The 26,681-nt window shown below is 43.3% G+C and overlaps 2 protein-coding genes and 1 long non-coding RNA gene across 4 annotated transcripts in view; 2 read left to right on the top strand and 1 right to left on the bottom strand.

Annotated features, from left to right (window-relative positions):
• The window catches only part of LOC100704393 (zinc finger protein OZF), an 883,579-nt gene that overhangs the window by 386,112 nt on the left and 470,786 nt on the right, over positions 1-26,681 (top strand). The gene's annotated exons all lie outside the window — the stretch shown is intronic.
• The window catches only part of LOC100708670 (immunoglobulin lambda-1 light chain), a 47,401-nt gene that overhangs the window by 13,773 nt on the left and 6,947 nt on the right, over positions 1-26,681 (bottom strand). Inside the window, exon 2 of the mRNA XM_019347540.2 lies at positions 5,170-5,310. Coding sequence (XP_019203085.1) covers positions 5,170-5,308 — 139 coding nt within the window. The 5' untranslated portion in view covers positions 5,309-5,310. The remainder of the gene's footprint in view (positions 1-5,169; positions 5,311-26,681) is intronic.
• LOC112842851 (uncharacterized) lies at positions 16,074-21,161 on the top strand. Its single transcript, XR_003214877.1, has 2 exons — positions 16,074-16,565; positions 20,819-21,161. It is a non-coding gene; the product is annotated as an uncharacterized LOC112842851 (long non-coding RNA).

Raw genomic sequence — 26,681 nt, 5'->3', positions numbered from 1 at the left:
AACAGAAATCAGTGCACTTGTTCAAAACAAAAATGAAAAACAAAAGTAAATAAAAATACAGAAGCCCGGTCTTAGGACTTGTCCCAGAATATTCTTTTCTTATGAGTGAAAACACACCAAATCTAAAACTTGGTGCCATGTTAAAACCTTCCCCATACATCAGAAACAAAAGCAAAAACAAAACAAAAAACAAAAAATCTGCTAATTTTATTCATTTAAACTCTGGCTGCACGATTCTGTTCACCCCTGTTATCATGTTCCCCAAAATAATACTAATTCAGTTGTCTATGTATCACTTCTCAACCCACTCAATAAACCAGACAGGATGATGGTAACAGTATTTCCTACTTAAAATTGTGTTTGATCCTAATGAGCTTCATTGCGTGTGTGTGTGTGTTTTAGTCGGGTTAATACATTTTCTATTTCTGTGTGTCCATTTATGTACCTTCCCCCTTTTTTCTGAAACAAAACTCCGTTCACCTCAAATTTTGTTTCAGAAACATCTAAATGAAAATCTCTGTCATAGTCAGGCACAGCTAAACCCCAAATGCTTGCAGGTTGCCATCGGCAATCACGCTGTGTGTTATTAACCCCTTCTACAAATACCCTCTTTTGATGTGTAACACTCTCTTTATGATTTCATATTCTCTGTAGTGCATATCATGTGCATGTGTGGTGTCACCTTTCCATTTTCTCTAACAGTACTCTTGCATACCTCAGTGCTTGTCTTCCTCCCCCTTTTGTTGTGGTCTGGACACTTTGTCAATCCTCCACTTCAAGGCAGTCGTTTGTCTCCCCAGATTCCTTAACCCAATTTGAGTCCCCACACTAAAACAGCATTCCTCTTCTTTCACTCTGGTCCTCTCTCTCCGGTCTTCTCTCCCACTTTGCAGTCCAATGGCAGTCAGTCTTCTTCAGCTTCGTCCCGTGTATCTCTTTGTCCCACTGTCTCTTTCATTGCCATCTTGCTCCAAACATGGCAAATATCAAACTCAGACAGTCTTCTCAAAGGTCCTTCACACACAGTGAGGTTGCAGCTTGCTGGAAACGCATCTCCATTCATCCAATCAAGATGATGGATCTTCTCTTTCTGATGCCGTTTGCCCATAGTGCTGCTGGACCTCTCTGCTCAGGTCTCTGGTATTGTCTCTTGGACTGCTGTCCACTGTTAATGTTCATGCTTGTGCTTCTGGAACTGCACTCTGTGTCTTCAGGGAGAGATTAGCTTCCTTGGAGCTTGGTTGTTCAGGATGTGGACGAGAAGCTGCAAAACAATTCAGCCAAAAAATTCTGGCTGGGTGTTTCTATTTTTTATTTCTAATGATCTTAACCTATAATTTTCCTCCGACTGCTGCCCATGGAGAACTGATCCAGGTCCGTTCCCCACCTGTAATCGACAGACTGAGAGACTTTCATTATTCACTGTGACTGTATGTGTGTTCATCACTCCTAAAGCAACACATCTCCTCTTATTTTGTTTTGAACTCTATTGACTTTAAACCCCACCAATGAAATTTTATTTGTTCTTAACCGCAAACACAAAAAACTTCTTGATGTTACTGTTAATTATTTTCACCCACAATACTCCAAATTATGTTTTCTTTTGTGTCCAGCAGGGGAAGAAGATGACCTGTAGTGTCACTGCTTCACCCAATTGGAGACAATTTCCCACTCACACTTCCACACTTTTTATTTTTCTTTGTTTTCATTATTTTCTTTCTCTTTTTTCTCTTTTTTTTACCCCATTGTTTCACACGCACACATTCACCTGTAAACTCACTCCTCCAACCTCATTTTCCTTTCACCCCAACAGCTCTCATACAGTCAGCAAACAAATTCTCCATTCATCCTTGAGTACTTAGTCACCTTTAAATGTCACTATTAATTTTATCAATTTATTTATTATTACCTTAACCCTAATCCACTATTTAGTTTTATTTATTTATTTTAGTTCACTTTCTCCTATTTGATCACCTTTATTTTTAACTATCATTATTTCACAGACAATCAACTAATCTACTTTGTCTCCCTCTTTTGTCATCAAGGAATTCACACACACACTCACAGGCTGGTCACTCGCCCCCACCTTTTTTCTCTCTCTCACACACACATATTTTACTCCTCCTTTGTTCCACCTGTGAACCCGCCCCTCGAGGCTGGCTCACACACACCTCATGCTACTCGCAGTCCCATTCAAACTTTCTGCGAGACACCTTCTCTGCTGATACAGGACAACGCCTTGATCAGCACAAAGAGTGGATATGGTCCGCTTTTTAGAACTCAACAAAAACAAAATTATAAACTCACGATCTTCAGATCGCAGCCTTTAACCGCGATTTCTCTTTTGTCTCAAAACACAGTCAAATTCAATCCCCAATAAACTCAGAATACACAACATTCAGTGGCACGGCCTCCCGTCCACATACAGCACAAAAAACACAATCTTATACTCAAATCTCTTAGTTCCTACACACACTCACACTTTTCCCCAAACACACACTTTTAGACGCAAATTCTTTTTGTTACTTTAATTGACTCCCGTACTTCAAACGAGACGCCGACTCTAACGGCGCTTTGACACACACTACGCAGTCTACACACACTGCAGTCAGGTTATCAACCGCGACTAGGATCCAACACCTAGCTTTAGTTATTTAAGGCGTCCCCGGTCCCCTAGGTAACCACCCTGGAATCTCCTGTCCCACAGGTCCTATCCCCGTGTCCGAGAATAGGTGGAGCTACCAAGCCCGGAACACACACAGCCCTAAGCTGGCGACGAGGCCTTTCAGCCCCGCTTTCTAACTAATAGTAACACACGTTTCCTGCTTTAACGCACGGAGGACGGATCACACACCGCCACTTTTTCCTAATAACTAATACGGATGAAACACCGATTCTACTAATCCGTAACAAACGTCTCCTGCTTTAACGCACTGAGATTTTCTTACGGGGCGCTAAACATCAACCTGAAGTTCTTAACAAAAGTCTCTTGCTTTAGTCGCACTGGGCGGCACGCTAAACATCAACCTGAGTTCTTAGCAAAAGTCTCTTGCTTTAGTCGTGCCGGGACGGACCTAGCCGCCCCTTTATGCTACTGAGTGAATTTACACTGAGATACGCTCAACTTAGCGAACAGATAATTTAGGCTTTAAACAATATGCACGGTTCGAAAATAAACAGGTCGTGCTTACCTTTTAATCATGTGAGCTAGCTCTCTGTTCGCCTCGTTTCACGATCTCAGCTCTGCCAATTCCTCTCTGGGCCTCGAGCGAATCCCGGGTTTCGGCACCAAAACTGTTGCGAAATCAGTTTTACCCCGGTTCTTTATTATTCCTCGGGCCTTCAGAGATGCACTGGACCCAGTAGTCATTTTTACAAAATCTTTATTCATCTTTATTCATCTTCATTTAAGCATGCACTTCTAGAAGGGAAGACGAGGCCGGTGTCCCTCTGAAACAATCTTCACCCCTTTGTTAGTTCCACCCAGCTTTATAGGAGCGACCCCATCATAAATCCCCCATGTGTGCTGCAAACTCTGTGTCTGTGTCTATGTGAGTGCACGTGAGTGAGTGTGCATGTGGATGTGTCAGTAACAGTTAAAACACTGTGGGGGTGTGTCTCTTCCTAGGGGCCATAAATACCATCTCCCTTCCAGACCACAGTTATCAAGTTACAAATGTTGAGACCCCCACACAGGTATCCTCTGGGGAATTTCCACTCAGCATTAACTCCTCTTTGTCTTACTTTCACAGTTCAACTGGGGAGGGTCTCCTAAGATCTACTCCTAAGTTCATGACACAGTCAGGCCTTTATTTATATCCAGGGCAGTGTCAGTGTCTCTACCATAATTCTACATTCTATCTTAACACATGTCTAAACTCTAAAATAAGCTAAACATTCCTACACTATCTACAATCCAAAGACAAGTTTGTTTAGTTAACTGGTGATTCTGAATTGTCTGTAGGTGTGACTGTGAGTATCACTGGTTCTCTGTTTGTGTTTGTCCTGTGATGGACTCACAGTCTGTTAGTGATGTTCCCTCTTTTGTCCACTGCCAGCTTGAACAAACTCTGTCCATTTATGACTTTTATGGTTAGTGTATTAATAATAACAACGAACCTTAACGTAATGCTTCTTTTAGTTATTTAAAACTTCAGTTAAAATTTCTGTGTTCACAGCGTTGAGATGTGAACACTGAGAAATGTTCAAAATGACAGACTTAAATTTAATAAAATTAACACAGAAATAGTATCTCAACATTTTATTGTCAGAAATATTTTCTTCCTTTTTATGTATGAAATTAAACATGTTTATAATCTTTTTTTTTTCAAATTTCTAAAGTATGAAGCAAATATCACTTGATATAACAGACTTGATAATATTCATTAATTATTGAAATGTTCGCTGTGACACTGTTATTGAGATCTGATATTTACTTCATATTTGTCCTAAATTTATTTAATCATTTTAAATATGATGAAAATAAACTTAAACTATTGATAAGGATAGAAACACTTTAGTTGGCATTATTATATTTAAAGTTATTTTTTTTTACATTTCTGTTAATTGTAATTTCATTCATTTATTTTATATTTAAAAAATCTTGAATAATACATTAATTTAACCATGAAGAAGTATTTATTTTCCTCTTAAACACACATAAATATTGCTATTAAATCATTACTTGCTAAATAAACGTCATCTACATGAATTCTTTTTAGTATGATTTTTTAACAGCACCAGTTTTAACTCACATGTTAGTATATTTTTTAGAAAAAGGCTTTCTGAAGTAACACATTTCTCAATTTCCCTATTTAAAAATAACCAAAGCTCAGATTTCTTTGTACGTTTTAATACCAAAATTATTATTTTAGTGACAAATATGATCTTGTGTTCAAAAACCAGCAGATGGTGCAGAGTTACTGAGAAGATCAAATTTTTAAATCTCTAATATTTGCAGACATAAAGAATAACTTTAGTTGTTCAGTGAGATTTAAACATGTTTTCAGAGATTATTGAGCTTTTCTTATGTAACAATGGCTGCAGATGAATTCTCTACTAATGATGAAAAAACTAACATGTAAAGCTTGAAGCAGCAGAAACTGACTTTAAACACATTTTCAACTTCTACAATAAAACAACTGAAGGAAAATAAATGTTTGTTCTTACCTGTTACAGACAGTTTAGTTCCAGAGCCAAAGATGAAGTACCACCATCCTCTCACAGTGAGACAGACTGCTAAAAAAACCTGTCTGCTGTTGAATGTGTCAGCTGAGGTGAATGAGTCCAAATGAGGAAGCAGGATCATATTTCAGCTCCACGATGTGTTTCTCTAATGTTCATATCTACATGACTGTCTCTTCTTCTCTTCTTCTCTCTCACCTGTGGGACTAATAAAGGTCATCTTTATCTTTTCTTTTAGCCACGCTAGCAGCACGGCTCTGATGTTAATGTCAGTCTGTTGGTCAGTCCAATGAACCTCTGAAACATGGACTCGATCTGGACTAAAGGATGGATCGACTGACATTACGCTTCACTCTCAAAAAGATGTATTAAAATCTTTCACACTTTTGTTAAAATATGGAGTACAGTTTCTATAAAGTACTCTAAAATTACTGTCCAATCAGGATCACTCTGCGGTGTATTCCCATTTTTAAATGTTGTGGTGTACAAAGACTGTACCAGTGGAGTCTGAGTGCTAAGGAAGGAAAGGACAAAACAAAAAGGCAGGAAAGTCATTAATGCTGCTGAAAACACTGACTGACATTTAGGCCAGAAGTTCAAAAAATGCATTCAGTGAAAAACAGTAACTCAGTCACTAATAACATGCTAATCTTAGACTTTCCTGTTTCATTTTTGAATATTTTACAACTGTTGATGCCTGCATTGTGTTCTGGCATGAAATGACCTCTGGACCTCTGGATCTTTAGTGTTAACCAACAGATAGACAGAAAAACACAAGCTGTGTGCTGCCCGGACTGGATCCCATCTGCCCATGTTGTAAACCAACATATTGTAACTCTGAGTAACACAATAGTGTAATAAATTTAAAATCAATGAGGCGATCATTTAAACATGTCAGTTCAAGCTCTTAAAAAAAGCATAAAAATAATATGTCATTGAAAAAACAACAAAAGAAAATAACACAAAACTAATCAGATAAGACATCTGAGATTTCAGTGTTTTGAAATACAATATAAAAATTCACAGTTCAGCCTTTAAACTTAGACTCACTATGGCTACATTCAACAACCTCAGCTAATTATAGCAACTTGTCTTAATTGACAAAACAAATGAAAAACACATTTTCAAAATTTCACTTAAATACAAACAAATTTCTCTATTCATGAAATACAGAAAACACTGAGTTGTGGATCCAGTAGGTCTGACTCCCCCGATAAAAGAGCAGAAAGTCATAGTTACTCAATAAAGAAATAAATATTAACTTGGTGGTTATGGTTAGTATTAACAATGTTTAGCAATGCTTTGGTTAGTTTATTTGATTTATTTTCTATTGAAGCTGGGTCTGTTTGGGCTGATAAGCAAACATCAACTTCAATGTTTTATTAACAACCAAGCGGACAGTTCACTTTTTAACAGAAAATTAATTCATGGGGACCAAACATTTGGCCAGTGAACTGTGGAAACATTTCCCCATTCTGTGCCACACTGGAGTGAATGATGCTCTCCTCTACACACTTCACTGAGCTCTAGCTCATCTGGAGGAATCCAACCAAATATACTCAAAAACAAGCTCACACAGATGGTAACAATGTAATGTTAATGTAATTCCTCACAGAGCTTTGGCGACAGTGGGAAGAAAAAACTTTTAACTGGAAGAAACCTCCAGCAGAACCAAGCCTGGAGAGGGGCGCGGCCATCTGCATGACATGACAAAAGACATGCTGTAGAAGAGATTAATAACAAGTGTGATTCAGCAGAGAGATCTATTAATAAATGTTGAATGAGAAAAGTGACTGAAAAGGAAAAACTCAATGCATCATGGGAATCCCCGGCAGCCTACGTCTATTGCAGCATAACTATGGGAGGATTCAGGGTCACCTGGTCCAGCCCTAACTATATGCTTTAGTAAAAAGGAAAGTTTTAAGCCTAATCTTGAAAGTAGAGATAGTGTCTGTCTCCCGAATCCAAACTGGAAGCTGGTTCCACAGAAGAGGGGCCTGAAAACTGAAGGCTCTGCCTCCCATTCTACTTTTAAATACTCTAGGAACAACAAGTAAGCCTGCAGAGCGAGAGCAAAGTGCTCTAATAGGGTGATATGGTACTACAAGGTCATTAAGATAAGATGGGGCCTGATTATTTAAGACCTTGTATGTGAGGAGCAGGATTTTGAATTCAATTCTGGATTTAACAGGAAGCCAATGAAGGGAAGCCAAAACAGGAGAAATATGCTCTCTCTTTCTAGTCCCTGTCAGGACCCTTGCTGCAGCATTTTGGATCAGCTGAAGGCTTTTCAGGGAGTTTTTAGGACATCCTGATAATAATGAATTACAGTAGTCCAGCCTGGAAGTAATAAATGCATGAACTAGTTTTTCAGCGTCACTCTGAGACAGGATATTTCTAATTTTAGAGATGTTGCACAAATGGAAGAAAGCAGTCTTACATATTTGTTTAATATGTGCGTTGAAGGACATGTCCTGGTCAAAATGACTCCAAGGTTCCTCACAGTGTTACTGGAGGCCAAGGTAATGCCATCCAGAGTAAGAATCTGCTTAGATACCATGTTTCTAAGATTTTCAGGGCCGAGTACAATAACCTCAGTTTTATCTGAATTAAGAAGCAGAAAGTTAGCGGACATCCAGGTCTTTATGTCTTTAAGACATTCCTGCAGTTTAACTAATTGGTGTGTGTTACCTGGCTTCATGGATAGATAGAGCTGCGTGTCATCTGCATAGCAGTGAAAATTTATGCTATGTCTTCTAATGATGCTGCCTAAGGGAAGCATGTATAATGTAAATAGAATTGGTCCTAGCACTGAACCCTGTGGAACACCATAATTGACCTTAGCGTAGGAAGAGGACTCTCTATTTACATACACAAACCAGAGTCTATTAGATAGATATGATACAAACCACTGCAGTGCAGTACCTGTAATACCTACAGCATGTTCTAATCGCTCTAATAGGATATTATGGTCAACAGTATCGAACGCTGCACTGAGGTCTAGCAGGACAAACACAGAGATGAGTCCACTGTCAGAGGCCATAAGAAGATCATTTGTAACCTTCACTAAAGCTGTTTCTGTGCTGTGATGAGCTCTGAAACCTGACTGAAACTCTTAAACAAGCCATTCCTCTGCAGATGATCTGTTAGCTGTTTGACAACTACTCTTTCAAGGATGTTTGATATGAAAGGAAGGTTGGAGATTGGCCTATAATTAGCTAAGACAGCTGGGTCTAGAGATGCTTTTTAAGTAAAGGTTTAACTACAGCCAGCTTCAAGGCCTGTGGTACATAGCCGATTATTAGAGATAGGTTGATCATATTTAAGATTGAATCATTAATTAATGGCAGGACTTCTTTGAGCAGTTTTGTAGGAATGGGGTCTAAAAGACACGTTGATGGTTTGGAGGAATTAATTACTGAAGTTAACTCAGAAAGATCAATTGGAGAAAAAGAGTTTAACTTAACATCAATGATACTAAAAGGAGGTAAAATTATTAACAAGATAATCGACCTCTGTTGGAGTAGCGTTCAGATAGCTGCTCTGCTGTATGTTGGTACAGGGCATTGAAGATGATAACAGTGGGTGGATTATATTCTTAAACTTAGTTACAGCACTTCCAGAAAGACATCTACTGTGATAAAGTCTACTCTCCACTGCTGTGTAATCAATTATTGTAAATGTAAATGTTATCAGGAAATGATCAGACAGCAGAGGGTTTTCAGGAAACACTGTTAAATGTTCAGTTTCTATGCCATATGTTAAAACAAGATCTAGAGTGTGATTAAAGTGGTGGGTGGTACAGTTTGAGAGAAGCCAATTGAATCTAATAACAGATTAAATGCCATGTTGAGGCATTTTTAGCATCTACATGGATGTTAAAATCACCCACAATAATTATTTTATCTGAGCTGAGCACTAAATCAGATAAAAAGTCTGAGAAATCAGAGAGAAACTCTGTGTAAGGCCCAGGTGGACGATATATGATAACAAGTAAGACTGGTTTCTGAGTTTTACAGCTGGGGTGGACGAGGCTAAGCATCAGGCTTTCAAATGAATTAAAAGTCTGTCTTGGTCTTTGGTTGATTAATAGGCTGGTGTGAAAAATTGCTGCCACACCGCCCCCTCGGCCTGTGCTTCGAGATTTCTGGTAGTTAGAATGACTCGGGGGTGTTGATTCATTTAAACTAACATACTCATCCGGCTGCAACCAGGTTTCTGTAAGGCAGAGTAAATCGATTTGTTGATCAATTATTAAGTCGTGTACTAACAGAGACTTGGAGGAGAGAGACCTAATATTTAATAATCCACATTTCACTGTTTTACTCTTTGGTTCAGATGTGGATACTGTATTGTTCTTTCTTTGTGATTTTTTATGTTTAAGTTGTTTATTGCTGGTTTTTAGTTTGTTTTTTGTCTGTTTGGGAGCTGACACAGTCTCAATGGAGATGGGTTTTTGGGGGGGTAGCAGGAGGAGAGAAGCTGCAGAGAGGCGTGTAAGACTGCAACTCTGCTTCCTGGTCCCAACTGTGGATAGTCATATTTTGGGGGGGTTAATAAATTGGTCCATATTTCTAGAAATGAGAGCTGCTCCATCCAAAGTGGGATGGATGCCGTCTCTCCTAACAAGACCAGGTTTCCTCCAGAAGGTTTGCCAATTATCTATGAAGCCCACATTGTTTCTGGGACACCACTCAGACAGCCAGCAATTTAAGGAGAACATGTGGCTAAACATGTCACTCCTGGTCTGATTGGGGAGGGGACCAGAGAAAACTACAGAGTCCGACATTGTTTTGGCAAAGTTACACACCGATTCAATACTGATTTTAGTGACCTCCGATTGGCGTAACCGGGTGTCATTACTGCTGACCTGAATTATGATCTTACTGTATTTACGTTTACCCTTAGCCAGCAGTTTTAAATTTCCTTCAATGTCGCCTGCTCTGGCCCCTGGAAGACAATTGAGTATGGTTACAACCCGTCTAGGGCCACGCAATAACATGAGTGAGGTACTCGCTCCCCCTCCAATGACCCAAGCAGCAACAGAAAACAAATCTGTTCTTTATAATGTGATTTATTTACAAAGTGGTAAAGAGAAGGACAACAAAATGTGAGTGTCAACACTTCAGGGTGAGCCAAGGCCAACATAATAAACAAAAACAAATCTACACAAGTCCCACACCCCTGACCTTACCAAAACAAAGTCAAAAATAAAGACAGAGTCTGACCTCCTTAACTTATTCAAAAAAGGAGAAAACTGGTGATCAGTGTTGGGACTAACGCGTTATTAAGTAACACGTTACAGTAACTACGCTATTATTGTGGTAACGAGCACGGTAACTAGTTATTATGCCAAAATCAGGAACGCGTTAGTCGTTACTGGGATTTAGATAGGCGTTATTCGTTACTCCGTGTGGTGGATATCACGGAGCTTCCACACATTCAGTAACAATAGCAAGTGGTGGAGGCCAGCAGGTGGATGAGGGAAAGGGGACGCAGGAGGAAGAGAGAGCCAAGGCGGCTGCCGGTCCGAGTGTGAACTGAACTTCAGGTAAGAAGTTATGACCTGCAGTCTATCTGGGTCAGATATAAACCAAGTTTAGGTGCAGTTTATTTTTGTTATTCTGACTTTTTCTGTACTGCGTACTAGCTAGCATGACGGAGTTTCTATACAGCTGAGCGGGTGCTATGATGTTACTGATGTTGAACTTTATTTTGTTCATAAGGTTAATTATTAGAGTTTCCAACCATCCCCTAAAAAACGGAATCGTCTCGTATTCAGAGAAAATATCTCGCGTTTACTATTGAGCCGAAAAGGAGCACAGTTTGTCCCGTACGTCAGCTACAATGAAAAAGACACAAAGCTGGATTTATTCTGTCTTTGCTGCACAGCTGCCTCTTCTTCTCTCATTCTCTCCCCCTCTCTCTCCTGTTTCTACTTCAACCATGAAACTGATCAATGATCAGCTGATCGACTTTTCTCTCTTGTTTGTTTCTCCCACTTTGTGCCAAAAAGAGGAAACCAGCGGATGTCAAACATCACATATTAATCGTAATTATTAAATCTTTGGTTGTGCTGCATGAAAGACGTTGAGTGTATATTAGGGAAGGTTAGTTACCGGAGCTGGAGAGAGAGTTATTCAGGTGAACTCTCAGCAGCATTAACTGCCCTGTTACTTTAAAACCTTCATAAACCTCGGTGAAGCAAAATGTCTTGTGCTTAAGACTCTACATGAAAGTTAAAATATATATGTTCAGTGCACATAGATATATAGTGTATATAGTTGCATAGTTATACGTATCATACAAAAATCCACCACAGCACGGCTTCTGTTTTAAACACTGAATGTAGTCAGCTGGATATAAAGTACATTAGATTTTCTCTCACAGCATTAAATAAAAACTTAAAAAGATCAAGCCATTTAAGATGACATAGCAACAAGCTGCAGTGACGCTGAGTCTCCATTTCAATTTGTGTTAAAGTTTTGGACTTCAAACTTTATGGTAGGATTTTTTTTTTTTTTTTTTTGCCTGTCCCGTTTGGTTCTTTAGCCATCAGAATTGTTGTCTGAAGGCCAACAGAGATACCCAACGGATTTTCTTTACAGGCTTTGCTGGCAGCCAGCTGTGCCAGAGTGAACCTAAGAGCAGGCCCAGAGGCCTTAGGGTCCCCCATCCCCCGGCGGAGGCCCGAACGAGCCACGGGCGCCCGGCCCACCAAGCAGCCACCGAGAGTGAGCCGGTACATGCCTGAGCACCCGGCCCCGGACACAAAGAACCACCAACGCACCAACCCCTGAAGGCATCAGCCACCGGCAGGGAGTGTGGTGAGGGGAGACAGGCCTGGATACTTTGGAGGGCCTGAGATGTTCCCAGAGAGGTCAAGTCTAAGACCCGACCCGACACAAATACACAAACGTGCATTGCTACCCTCATACACACAGATACAACTACTCAGCACTCACCTAACGTAAGAACAGACACAAATGGACATGGTACACACAGTCACACTCCCCAAACGTACTCTATACCCCAGGTCCAGGTACCCTTGCCCCCAGAGGGGGGAACTGCTAGACCCAGGAGATGTTACCCTTTCCCCTGGGATGGAGGCAAGCAGACAGCCCCCAGCTCTGCAGCAGCAGGGAGGCCCCACATCCCAGACCTAAAATCAGATGGCCGAAACCTCCTCCCAGCCCCTCCGGCCCGATGGCTAACAGAGAACGGGGGCGTGTGAAGACCCCAAACCCTCCCTCCTCCCACTCATATGTAGTGTTGCTGCGTGTTGTTCTAATGTGCATTTAAAACACGGGAGGGCATGGTGCTTCCTGCCAGAGAGCAGCAGGTGTCAGCACGGCCCCTCCCGATAACCCTATATGTATATCCCGATAACCCACCCCCAAGGCCCTATATGTATATATTTTATAAGAGTGTGAGTGAGTGGAAGTCTAAGTTGTAGAATAAAATTGATTTTATGGTAGTTTTTAAGAAACACAATAAGATTTTGTTGATAGGCCAGTAAAACAAGATGTTAGAGTGAATTGTTAAATGTTTGTCATTTTTATGCTTGCCAACTCTGATGAAAGAGATTCCACTGTCCTTCCCCCCCAGATTCTCGGGGTTCTGGGTAGGGGGCTGTAATGTTTTATTGCAGATACATCCTATCTGGAGGATCTACTTCTTTTGATGTAAGCTTCCTGCGTTTATGACCCTTTGGTCAGCAGGAGGTCTACCACACACACACACACACACACACACACACACACACACACACACACATTCCTACTTACACATAGAAGTTCACACATAAACATACAATGCCTTAGAACCATGGGGGCGTTGCTTTGCTGTGTTTTGTGTGAACTGTCTCTCAATAAAAGCCAGCGAGAGGAGGCCATCATCGGGGTCATTGTCGTGCTGGACACAGATGAGAGGCCTCCCTTGCGCAAGTAATCGATCGAACACTGTTGCCTTGTTTTTCTTTCATGGGAATAAGTCCTGGATACAGCGGGGTCTGAGTTAAGACCCAACATTTATTTGGTCCTTCGAGCCGGATCCTAACACATCGCATTCACCGAGGAGAGGGAGAGGACGCCACCGCAGTCTGCTAGCAGCCATCGTCTGGGACGATTGATGAAAGCCCTAGTACTTCGCTTTGTTCTAGGCCGGAAAGTTTGCGTCTGAACTCCCCTCGGGATGGATGGCGATTGACGGGAACCAGAGACTCTTCCCATGAACGAAAACAATACGAACAGTGAGTAGAAAAGGCCTTATGCATCACTGAGACTGCGCGGGCAGACGCGGGTCCAGGGGAGCGCTGGTTGCGCGGGTTACACGCGAACCTAAAACAATAGAGAGCGGCTACGTGACCGTGCGGTTTCTCGCAGGTACGGGAGTGCGCCAGCCGTGCGGGAAGGACGCAGGCTACTAAAGAAACGGCTCCGTAGCTGCGCGGTTTCACGCGAGCACGGGAGTGCGTTGGGCTGTGCGTTTAGGACGCAGGTCCATGAGAGCTGTGCGTGCAGACGCAAGCGATAGGCCTATGTTGTGTGTGTGCGGGCCAGACGTGGTCTGCGTGAGTGTGGCTGATTGTTGTCTTGTAATGGAGACTAAACTGAGTAAGTCTGCCTTGAAAGAGGATGAAATACACTGCAAAGTTTTTTATTGGGCAGCACGTGGTGTGTGGATCGTTGACGAATGAAGTGAAATTGTGCTCTAAGCAGAAGTGCGTGTGAGAGTGTCTGACGTCACGGTGTGTGTGAAAAGGTATCCAGTTGGGGCAGACGTGATTCTGCAGGTCACCTGCCCAGCGGACAAAGAAATAACATGTGGTGAATGATAACACGAAGAGTGTTTGGTGTTTCTCAGCCTGAAACAGCTGTAATGCTTCTTTCTGTTTTGAGAGAAGGATAATTTAAGAGAGAGAGAGAGAGATGTGTGTGGTTTTAAGCAGTGATGAGATTAATGAAAATGTGATGAGAGGAACACAAAAACATACAGAAAATACATCAACTATACTAACCCTACATGCATACACAATAAATGATACTCATGAAGACCAGACAGCATCTTAAGCATGAGATTCTGTTTGTCATCTTGTCCAAGTCACTAGTAAGATGAAAGTGATACATAGACTAGTGGACTGAATATTATAGGAGGACAGATGACTGCATCATAGAGGAGGAAACAGAATGCTGATGAGGGGTCTTAAATGAGTGAGCTGAGTGAGCTGATTGTGAGTTTCTGGTGTGTGAAGAAGTTTTAACATGGCACACATTTGGTTACATGAGAAGAAACTTATTATGTGATGAGACAACAGGGTTATGCTGTATGTTGTGTGTGGCTGATTGGATGAATGTTTGAGATTGATCTAGCTGTTGATTTGTCTTTTGTTATTAAGTTGAGCCTGCCAAATGGGTTGTTACGATTTATCCCCCTGGCATGAAGAACACGTGTCATGACTTAAACAAGGCATTTCTTTCCTTTGCTTTCCTTTATTTTATTTCCTTTCTTTTTATTTTGTTACTTTCATGGTGCACTGAAGGTTTCGTTTGATGATCTCTGTTTGAGCAGATATGCACGATTAGAACAGAAGTGTTATACGACTCGTCGTCGAGAAAACTGTTGCGAAAGTGAGCTTCTCCAAAAATTAAAATGGGCTTGGGAGAAAGCCACTTATTTGGGACAATCAGAAAACAAGTCCCTGCCAAAAAGGATTCAGCGACGGAATCCGATTCTAAAGTTTTTCTTTTTCTTTTTTGAAATGACGTCATTGCTGGCAGTAGAAACTTATTGCGTCAAGAAAGGTTCTACTATTAGCAAATAAAAAATGAGTGGAAAAACTGACTGACAAAAGCTGACAAGACTGACTGACTTAACACCATTGTGTGAAGTTAACCCCCACCTGACAAAGGTGTGGATGTATCTCTGTGTGTGTCTCTATTGCAGGAGCAGAAGGAGACCACAGGAGGAAACTTGGGTCACATGACTATGTGAACTCTGCAAATTTAACCTTTTTAGTTTAAAATTTTCTGTGTCTGTGAATTTACCATGGGTGTGTCATTAACTACTTTGTGTTGCTCACAGAGATTACTGTGAGAAAGAGTGTATACAAATGCGCAGCGCTAACATTTACCTTTCTTTTTACAGCAGATGGCTAATCATGTGATTTGATCATGTGATTTATAGCAGGATTTCTATCACAGGATTACTGAGATTTTGTGTGAAGAAAACTGTGGTTACAGGCTGTGTGTTGATGATGAAATTACACTGTGTTGTTGAGAAAATGTTGAAAATTACAGGGAAGAAGTGAATACAGTGTGGGATATATTGTGTTTGAAACTAGTGTTACTTTTCTCACAGCAGAGTGTTAACTTTATGACCTTTTTACAGCATCTCTGGAATCTGGATGGCCAACACCTGACAACCAGGACAAACTGTGTGTTTGGCTAATGTTTGTTTTTTCTTTAAGAGTGCTTGTAAAGGATTCAGCACAGACAGACAAGTGACAATTGAACAAATGTGCAGTGGTTACAGAATAGTTGAATGTGGGGCTCATTAGCTGGCCACTATTGAGCTCACAGTGATAAAATGAGTGGAGTGACAAACTTAAGCAAAGTCACCGATTAAATTGTGGAATAAATTGGGATGATTCATGATTTGGGACAAATTATGATAATAATAGTGATTTAATGACTGGAGAAAACCTGCACATGATATTTGTCTTTTATGCTGAATACTTTATTAATCTTAAGATCTATAGTTTGTTGGAAATGTGAAGTTTGATTTAAAGACTTTGTCTTCCAGGATACAGGCTCCAGGTGGAGCTGAGAGTTAGACAAGCTAAACATTTAATTGCTGACTGATGTTTTTACACAGGGTTACATCTTGGAGTGAAGCTGCTCCAAGGGACAAACCCTGGAGATTGTTTTAGGGAGACTGTGCAACATTCTTGTACATGTCTCATTGGGGAGTTGACACACGGTGGAAGCCATGTGGCGAGAGGAGTGTCATTTTAATTTGCAGATGTCGTGAGGTGCCATGACGAGAAGGAGTGACTGAGGGGATCGTCCATAAGATGGAAGCTGAAGCCTGGAGAGAGTCTTCAGGAGGTCGGAGATCACCTTCAGCACAGAGAGCTGTGCTACTGGGCTTCCAGGAGATCGTCATGAGGAGACTCTGCACTGCAAAATCTTAAATAAGATGAAAGACTTGCGACGTTGACATTGAGGAAGACAACTAAGGTGTAAGACGTGCTCTGCCTTTAAAATCTTCAGCAACGTTGGATCATGAGAACCTGAGGGAGCGTGCCAAGCTCCAAAAAGTGACAGCGCAGAGGAGGTCCAGCGATGGACTTGTGGTTCTGTGAACAGCACAAATGCCAGGTGACTGTGAAATAACTAACAGCACTTTTTCCACAAGTGAAGCCAGTAACTTACTATCCTAACAGATTAGCTCTAGTTGCTTGTCCTTTACCTCCATGCGTGAGATCAGTATGTGCAGCAGCTTAAGCTGTACAATGTTTCAGGATATAGTTTTTCACCTTTTTGACACTGTTAGTTTCACACGAGGTAGATGTCTACTACTGTAGACTGAAATTACATTTCTGTCACCTACAAGACACTTGTCTTTAATGTTACTGTTACTCTCACAACCATACATATTACCATAAGGTGATGCACAATTCTGAATCCGTCAAACCTTTTGCCAACGAAAGAAGAGGGCACTTCTCATGAGTGTAGAGACCACGTAGAGAAGGAGTTTAAGCCGAGGGATGACTTAACGGATGTGCCACTTGGTGAGGGAAAGGTTTGGTTTGTTGATGGTTTGAGTTTTACAACAGTAGAGGGACAGACTAAAACAGGTTTTACTGTAGAAGATAGTGAGAAGTTATCTGTACAGGACAACTAGCATGTTTCATATTTGCTTGAGCAGCAGAGATGCTAGCTTTAACAGAAGCGTGTTAAGCTGCAGAGAAATAAGATGTGACAATATACACTGATAGCCAGTATGCATTTGCTACATTACATTTCTTTGTAGTACAGTGGGTGAGACGAGGTGTGACAGCCTCTACAGGGAAACCTGTAGAATACGCCAAACTCTTGCAAAATCTGCTGGAGGCAGTGTTATTACCCAGTAGAATTGCCGGTTGCAAATGTGTAGCACACATGTGAGGGAAAGATCCAGTTGCATTAGGGAATGCTTTTGCATTGGTAGCCTGGCTGCCCCTGGGTGGGTCCGGGATGGGCGTGAGGTTCTGGGGGCACTCCGTCTCTGGGCTGGGGCCCTGGCCAAGCCTCAGGGGCTTGGGTCCTGGTTGGTGTGTTGCCGGGGTTGTGGGCGGGTGGGTGTATGGGGGCCCAGTCCTGGCGCAGGGTGCCACCTGTGCATCGAACCACCTGGGGGGCTCTTCAACTGGTGGGGAGGTTGTCACATCCTGCAGGAGCCTTCCTCTCTTCAGGAACACTCTCTGCAGGAGGGGGAGATACAGGAGAGGTGGAGGAAGATCTCAGCCTGGGCGTCTATTGTCTTGTGTAGTCTGGAAGATGAGTGGATGATGGGGTGGGTGCAGTTTTCTCTGTGGTGGGGTCAGGTGGACTGTCCCGGGCTCTGTGGGGCCGGGAGGCGCTGCTCCACTGGGCCCCGGTCTGGATGGGCCTGGGCCCCCCTTTCCCTGGCGGGTTGCAGAGTATGGGGGTGCCTACTGGGGTCAGCGGGGGAGCTGACCCCAGGGAGGGTCACTTGCCCCTCCCTTCCTTCCCTCCCCATCTCCAGCTGCCTCCCTCTTCCCGCTCCACCACAATCACCCACACATGCAGGGCCTTGGGGTAGGGGTGTGTCACCAGGGTGCAGAGGAGACATCCCCCCCCTCTGTCCCCTTCTGGCTGCCTCTGCCTCAATTTTATCCTACAACTTAGACATTCACATTACTCACACTCTCATTACACATACATATAGGATCTTGGGGGTGGGCACGCTACACGGATTCCAATCACCATCAGGGTGTACACCTCACCCCTGGCGTCGCTGCCCACCTCTCAATTTTAAATACACGTAGACATTGAGGGCTAGCAGGAGGGGCTATACGCTTACCTGCTGCTCTGGCAGGTAGCTCCATGCCCTCCTGGGTTTTAAATGCACCTTAGAACACACATACATCAACACTACATATGAGCGGGTGGAGGGAGGTTTGGAGTCTTCCTACACCCCCGTTCTCTGCGGCCTGCTGGAGCGGGGGGGGCTAGGAGGAGGAGTTGGCCGTCCGACTGGGGTTTGGAATGTGGGGCCTCCCTGCTGCTGCGGAGTCGGGGCGGTCTGCTTCTCCCCACCCCAGGGAAAAGGATAACACCACCTGGGTCTGGGTGCAGTTTCCCCCTCCAGGGGCAAGGGTACCTAGACCCGGGGCTTAGAGTACGCTTGGGGAGTGTGATTGTGTGTACAGTGTCTCTCTATGTCTGTCTCCACGTTGGGTGAGTGTTGAGAGCATGAGGGTGGGAATAGATGTTTGTATCTGTGTGTGCCTGTATGTCTGTGTCTGTATGTCAGGTTGGGTATCAGACCCCACCTCTCTGGGGACATCTCAGGCCCTCCAAGGTTTGGAGGCCCATCTCCCCCCACCACTTCCCCTGCCGGTGGCAGACGCCCTCAGACATCGGTGCATTGGTGGTTCTTTGTGTCCGGGGTGGGCGCCCAGGTACCCACCGGCTCACTCCTTGGCGGCTGCTTATCGGGGCATGGAGCCTGGGGCTCGCTCGGGCCACTTCGGGGATGGGGTGCCCTCGGCCTCTCGGCCCGGGGCTCGGTCACTCAGGCACAGCTGGCTGCCGGCGGAGCTCACGGGCACGTCACTGCAACCCCCCTGGCTTCTGCTCCGCGGCTGCTGAGTGACCCCTCATCTGGGACTCTCCTCAGCTCTTTCTGGGATAGTGGCGCGGCTGCCCCTCTGTTGGTCTTCCTTGGTCTCTTGTGTTCTGGGGGCCTCTGGATGTCTGGAGTTTCGATCTCCTCCATACCTGCTTCATGCCCTGGAGGTCGGGGCAGTGGCCCCCCACACCCTCTAGCAGATCATTACATGAAGGAACCTTTTAAAAACAAGCGCGTTCATGCTCACAGGTGTACACACGGGTGATCACACACACAAACTACACCCTTTTGGGCTCCTACCTCAAAGCACACTGTGCGCTGTCGATCTCACGTGCTGCACCATAATGTTTAATATTAGTATTTACTGTCATATTCCCATATATCATTGTGATCTTGTTTATTACTCGTCTTATTCTGCTTGCTTTCTTTTGTCTTTCTCAACAGGTGATCCAGGTGATCGATATGTATTTTTTGTCTGCTTATTCTGTTGGTTTTTGTTTTTTGCCCTTTTTCCCCGTCCCTCTTCTCAGGTTTTTTTTTTTTTTTTTCTTTCCCTCTTTCTTTCTCCGCTTTCTTTCCACCAGTCAAGTCTGTCCCGTATTCAGCAAGTGAAAATAAAATAAAAGGTGAATCAGATGGACCATTACGGCAAGGCTGGGATGGTCCATTTGGTAAAGTAAATCCGTTGGGCATCTTTCTTCGCCTTTAGACAATAATTCTGATGGCAAAAGAACCAAACGGGACAGGTTTAAAAAAAAAAAAAAAAAAAAAAAAAAAGGGAATGCTTTTGCAGATAAGATCGCGAAAGAGGCAACTTTAGGAGAACATGTTGTTAACATTTTAGCAGTGCAACACCACCAGACGTTGCCTATTATGCGGGATGCACTGGTAGACATGCAGGGCCACTCATCTACTGCAGGGAAACAGTTGTGATTTACAGTAGGAGCGAGCTTGCAGGATGGTGTTTATTATCTGTGTGATAAACCAATACTGCCTTAGAATTTGTATAAGACTGCTGCTATTTTGCGCCATGGGCTTTGCCATGTCGCAACAGGAGGGAGATAATGAGTAGTTTACACTTTAAGATTAAATACCCTTAAAAAAAAAAAATTTGCAGGTCATGTATGATATGTTGCAAGCATAATTCTCGGGGTAATTTGAGACCTAAGAGAGGGAAATTCCCCAGATCCAGTCACCCATTTCAAGTTACTCACATGGACTATAGAGCTGTCCAACTGTAATAACTATGAGTACTGTTTAGTGATAATGTGTTCTTTTTCAAAGTGGGTAGAAATCGTCCCAACTAGGGGAGCAGATGCCATTTCGGTTGCCAAAGCAATATGTAAGAATATCATTTGGAACATGGGATTCCCGAGACCATTTATAGTGATAATGGTCCACATTTTGTAAATGAAGTGATTAGATTGATGGCACAACATCTAGGGATAACACTAAAACATCATTGTTTATATCACCCACAAAGTGCTGGGTTGATAGAGAGAACTAATGGAATAGTAAAGTTAAGACTTAGGAAGAGACGCAGGACATGGTTAGACTGTGTAGAATTAGTTAAGATGTACATGAGGATTACTCCAACAGAGAATGGTCTGACTCGTTGAGATTATATATGTTAGAGCATTTAGAGTTCTAGTCTTCTGTAGTGATGATAGAAGAGCAGAAGAGAGAGCATATTAGCAGATTAGATGCTTAAAATGTTTAAAAATGAAGAAGTCTTGAGAACAAATGATCTGCCAGATGATTCTGTTCTCCGCAGGAGCAGAGTCTGAAGTCTGGAGATTGGATGTTGACAAGGCCATGGAGAGGAAGTGCTGGTCCAGTCCACGGTGGAAAGGTCCATATCGGATGCTGCTGATGACGATCACAGCAGTGAAGATTGCTGAAAGGATTACTTGGATACATCAAGCGCACTGCAAGAAGGTGACACACATCCAGGCCAGCTCGGGGTAAGTGGCAGGAAGACCGGGTACAAAGGGGGGGGAAAGCCTCCAGGGCCCCTCGTCTCAATCCGGTGAAGAAACCAACTGAGCCACAGGTACTCATCAGAATGGCTGGGAATGTGCTGTGCGCCTTCTTGTGCCTGTGGACCCAGAGTGGGATGACAGGAGCGCACTGGGACAGAGCAAATCACACCCAGTACCCGCATGGGGTTTTCAACAACTACTGGTGGCGGTTTGTGAACACAACCGCTCACATAAAGAACGAGACCAATGGCTATGCTTGTGATGCCACTGGCTACACATTCTTCTGGACTGTGGCCATATAGCATCACTGAGAGCGAGACAGTTTGTTTGGTTGCCTTGGCAACACATCCAGGAGTAAACATATTTGGAACACTGCCAACTTTTCAACTTCTGAACCTGAATGGACGGTTGAATCACCAGTAGCTGGGACGGTGAATTGCTCTGGTACGACAGACTTGATAGTCTGACTCGAAGTATCTGACTTGTTGCAGGACATTGAACAACTAAACGAACTGGAAACAGGCCAGTTGCCTATGTGTATGAAGGGCTATGGATTAGTCCAAGTTGGAGATTTATCATGAAATTTGTGCAATGTCGCCTATTCTTTGTGTCCTCTGTAAGAAGGATGCAAACAGAGAAGCCTTTTGTCTACATTTACATCATGAACACTTCTCTAAGCTGGTTGAGGTTGTGAGCCAAGAAGATCAAAACACCTTGATCCAATTTCCTTTACAAAGCTTTTCCTGTGGTGACAACAGGACAGGAGAAGAGTTGTAAATGTGGATAATTTACCAGTTGACTCTAACCCCCACAGGATGCCTATGGTGAAAAGATCTGGGGGGATTGATAGGAGTCATAAAGAAGGGTGTTGACCAGGCTGCAGCTTTGAAGTCAGCTGAGACAAATGATAAAGTCAACTGATGTGTTTGAATGTCTATGTCTGTATACAGTTGGATTGTAGTGACATATGATTTTTGGGAATGTTGATTATTCTTTTTGACTGTTACATTCAGTTGTTTACTTGCAGGAATACATAATGAATCGCACGACAGGAGTAGATGCACCACAAGGCTGGATAACTTGGTTAATGTCTGGTCCTTGGTGGCATCTTCTTTTGAAAATATTAACTCCTGTTTTAGGACCGTTGACATTGATTTGCTTATGTATAGGATGCATTTTACCGTGTATAAGATCAATACGAACTAAGATGATTTCTAATACATTTGTTAATTATGTACTTTTACAACAGTATGAATTGACTGAAATGAATGTCATGACAGAAGCCTGTGTATAAATGACGCCTGCGCTGAAATTGTCAAGCAAGAGGTGCATGGATAAGAATATACTACACAGGAATAATTTGGAGCATAAAAATCACAAAACAGGAGGGAATGTTAGAGTGAATTGTTAAATGTTTGTCATTTTTATGCTTGCCAACTCTGATGAAAGGGATTCCACTGTCCTTCCCCCCCAGATTCTCGGGGTTCTGGGTAGGGGGCTGTAATGTTTTATTGCAGATACATCCTATCTGGAGGATCTACTTCTTTTGATGTAAGCTTCCTGCGTTTACGACCCTTTGGTCAGCAGGAGGTCTACCACACACACACACACACACACACACACACACACACACACATTCCTACTTACATATAGAAGTTCACACATAAACATACAATGCCTTAGAACCATGGGGGCGTTGCTTTGCTGTGTTTTGTGTGAACTGTCTCTCAATAAAAGCCAGCGAGAGGAGGCCATCATCGGGGTCATTGTCGTGCTGGACACAGATGAGAGGCCTCCCTTGCGCAAGTAATCGATCGAACACTGTTGCCTTGTTTTTCTTTCATGGGAATAAGTCCTGGATACAGCGGGGTCTGAGTTAAGACCCAACACAAGAGATTAAACTTTACAATATTAACCAATAGAAAAAAATATTTGACAACACTTTGGATGCAATAGTTTAGGAAGAGGGGGAAGTTTTGGGAGTGACGGCGGTGAGAGTGAAAGAGAGAGCGCCATATTGACAACGAGTTTTGAGATATGACATTTGTAATGTTTAGCGTGTTTGGACTGTAGTTAGTGTGCTCTGTTGTCTTTGTTTTGTGTGTCAAAACAATGAGGGCACTAGTCAATATCAGAGTTGCTGCTAAAAAGCCACCAATGGGAGGCTGCAGTGTAAATGCTGTCTCCAGGTGGAAAACAGGATGAGTGATACTCCTCCTGCTGTCAGGCCTGCAGGGTTTAGATCTCCGGTGTTCCCCATTTTGTATGGAATGCTAGGACTGCCATAATGAATTAATTAAATACACCATTAAATAATTAATTAAATGTGCCAATAAATAATTAAATTAATTAATTAATTAAATATTTTTGACACATTTAATTAATTATTTATTTATTTATTTCACATTTTGATTAAAAAGCGCCCCTCCGACAGCCAAACCCATCTGTTCTGTGATTGGATTGTTACATTTGTGATTGACATGACATTGACCAATCAGATGAAAGGAAGAAAAATAGGGTCAAAATTCGTACTTGTAACTTGCAGAGATTCACACGTTTTTTTTGGCTAAGTCCACACACAAATCTTTTTTATGCACACACAAATTCTTTTTACACATACAAATCCTGATTTACAAGTACAAAATATTTATGACCACATTTTGAGCCCATACCACCGATGGATGCTCGATAAAACAGGGGGCGCGAGAACACATCCGGGAATTTGAATTGGTCTCCGACTGATAACGTATCACGAGTACACGAGAACGCAAGTACGCACAAGTACGCATATTGAGACAGGCCCTGTGTTTGTCATTGCAAAAGAACTGTCTGAATGGTTAATTGAAGTTAACTTGGATAAATTATAGTTAAGGAGTTTCACAGATAACGCCTGCTGAGCTCTGTGAAAGTACACCACTACACTGAAATAAGTAGGCTATTACTGAAATACACGTGCTATATCTTAAACTATGATATAAATAGGGAGGTCCTATTAACATGTTTAGTTTTAAAGGACACCTTCCTGCCTTTAGTCTCATTCATGAGCAGTATTAGTTTTCTTCTAACATCCAGCAGTCTGCATGATGTGTTTCACAGTTTGTAACAAGCCTTTGACAGTTAAATTAAAAAAAAGTATATTTACTTATCTTGTGCAGAAAAATGCGCTGACATTGCGTTATATGGAGCACCGGATACCAAGTTAAACTGTGACTATCACCAGGTAACGTGGGTGTGTTTCTTGAATTAGCAGCAGGTGTTAAACAGCTGACAGGTGAGGAGGAGGATACATGCAGGTAAACTGAGGGCCTGTTGAGCTGATCATTGGTGTCGTGAGAAAAATGTCAGCTCGCTCTTTATGTTACAGAAGCACAGAGACACAAGACAAGGCGGAAAGAGACGATCGTTGGGTGAAAATGAGAATCTGCGAATGCAACATGTGGAACACGGAGAGTGGAATATGTAAACAAACCGGTTAACGTAACCCCCCCCCAAAAAACAAACAAACAAACAAAAAAAACCAAAAAACAAACAAACTAACTAAAAAAAACCCAAAAACGTTAAGCTGGAACACCGGGGCTGTGAGCTCGGTACACTCTGTCAGATGACTGTTAGCAGAGCTAGTGACATCTCTGAAAACATCTGAGCACTTTTGTAAACATGTTCTATGTCACAACCTGACCACACGTGAAGATTACGCCACTACATCCGTGGCTAAAACACTATTAAAAGTGTAGTTGGTGACAAAAAAACGTGGCCAGGACCCAAGCCTTGGGGTTTGGGTCCTGGTTGGTGTGTTGCCGAGGGTTGTGGGCGGGTGGGTGTATGGGGGCCCAGCCCTGGCGCAGGGTGCCGCCAGTGCATCAAGCTCCATGCCCTCCTGGGTTTTAAATGCACCTTAGAACACACATACATCAACACTACATATGAGCGGGTGGAGGGAGGTTTGGAGTCTTCACACAACCCCGTTCTCTGCGGCCTGTTGGAGCGGGGGGTCTGGGAGGAGGAGTTGGCCGTCCGATTGGGGTCTGGAATGTGGGGCCTCCCTGCTGCTGCGGAGTCGGGGCGGTCTGCTTCTCCCCACCGCAGGGAAAAGGGTAACACTACCTCTGGGTGCAGTTTCCCCCTCCAGGGGCAAGGGTACCTAGACCCGGGGCTTAGAGTACGCTTGGGGAGTGTGATTGTGTGCACAGTGTCTCTCTATGTCTGTCTCCACGTTGGGTGAGTGTTGAGTAATTGCATATGAGAGCATGAGGGTGGGGATAGATGTTTGTATCTGTGTGTGCCTGTTTGTCTGTGTCTATATGTCAGGTTGGGTATCAGACGTCACCTCTCTGGGGACATCTCAGGCCCTCCAAGGCATGGAGGTCTATCTCCCCCCACCACTTCCCCTGCCGTTGGCAGACGCCCTCAGACATCGGTGCGTTGGTGGTTCTTTGTGTCCAGGGATGGGCGTCCAGGTACACACGGCTCACTCCTTGGTGGCTGCTTGTCGGGGCCTGGAGCCTGGGGCTCGCTCGGGCCACTTCGGGGGTGGGGTGCCCTCAGCCTCTCGGCCTGGGGCTCGGTCACTCAGGCACAGCTGGCTGCCGGCGGAGCCCACGAGTCACTGCAACCCCCCCTGGCTTCTGCTCCGCGGCTGCTGAGTGACCCCTCATCTGGGACTCTCCTCAGCTCTTTCTGGGATAGTGGCGCGGCTGCCCCTCTGTTGGTCTTCCTTGGTCTCTTGTGTTCTGGGGGCCTCTGGATGTCTGGAGTTTTGATCTCCTCCATACCTGCTTCATGCCCTGGAGGATCGGGCAGTGCCCCCCCCACACCCTCTAGCAGATCATTACATGAAGGAACCTTTAAAAAAAAACAACAAAAAAAAAAGAAAACAAGCGCGTTCATGCTCACAGGTGAACACACAGGTGATCACACACAAACTACACCCTTTTTGGCTCCTACCTCAAAGCACACTGTGCGCTGTCAATCTTACGTGCTGCACAATAATGTTTAATACTGTCATGGTCCTGGGTCATTTTGACCCAGTGTTCTTAGTTTTCCTGTGGTTTTATATTTTGTTCTTTGTGTTCTTAGGATTGTTTGGTTTGGTATTTGGATTCCCCCTGTGTCCGTGCTCGTATTGTGGTGTTTGTTCTGGTACCGTGTTCCATCCTTTGTGTTCTGTATTCTCCTCATCCCCTCGTGTATTCCTTCTTCTCTGCCTCTCTCTGTGCTCCTCTCTGTGTACTCTGTGTTGTGTTTAAGGTCCACATCTTAGTGTCAGTATTTTCAGTTTCGTGTCCTCCCCGCTCTGTCATAGGTGATTGTCCTCAGCTGTGTTCCCCGTGTGTTCCCACTTCCCTCATTACCTTCTGTGTATTTATGTCAGAGTATCCCTTTGTTCCGTGTTGCGTCGTCCCTCTAGGTTGTGTGTTTTCCCTCCTGTCTTCCCAGTGTTTTCCCAGTGCCTCAGCTCTAGTTTTTCCCAGTATAGTTTTGTATGACTTATGTTCCCATTAATAAAGACCTGCCTTTTGAGTTATCCCCGCGTGTCTTGAGCCGTGCATTTGGGTCCTCTCTCGCCTTCACACAGCCGCCCCATGACAAATATTTAGTATTTACTGTTATATTCCCATAGATCATCGTGATGTTGTTTATTATGTTGCTCTTTTT

The sequence above is a fragment of the Oreochromis niloticus genome, linkage group LG18 (genome assembly GCF_001858045.2).
Source record: "Oreochromis niloticus isolate F11D_XX linkage group LG18, O_niloticus_UMD_NMBU, whole genome shotgun sequence".
NCBI classification, from domain to species: Eukaryota; Metazoa; Chordata; class Actinopteri; order Cichliformes; family Cichlidae; genus Oreochromis; species Oreochromis niloticus.
The sequence above is the reverse complement of the archived record's forward strand: the minus strand, read 5'-3'. Positions and strand labels throughout refer to the sequence as shown.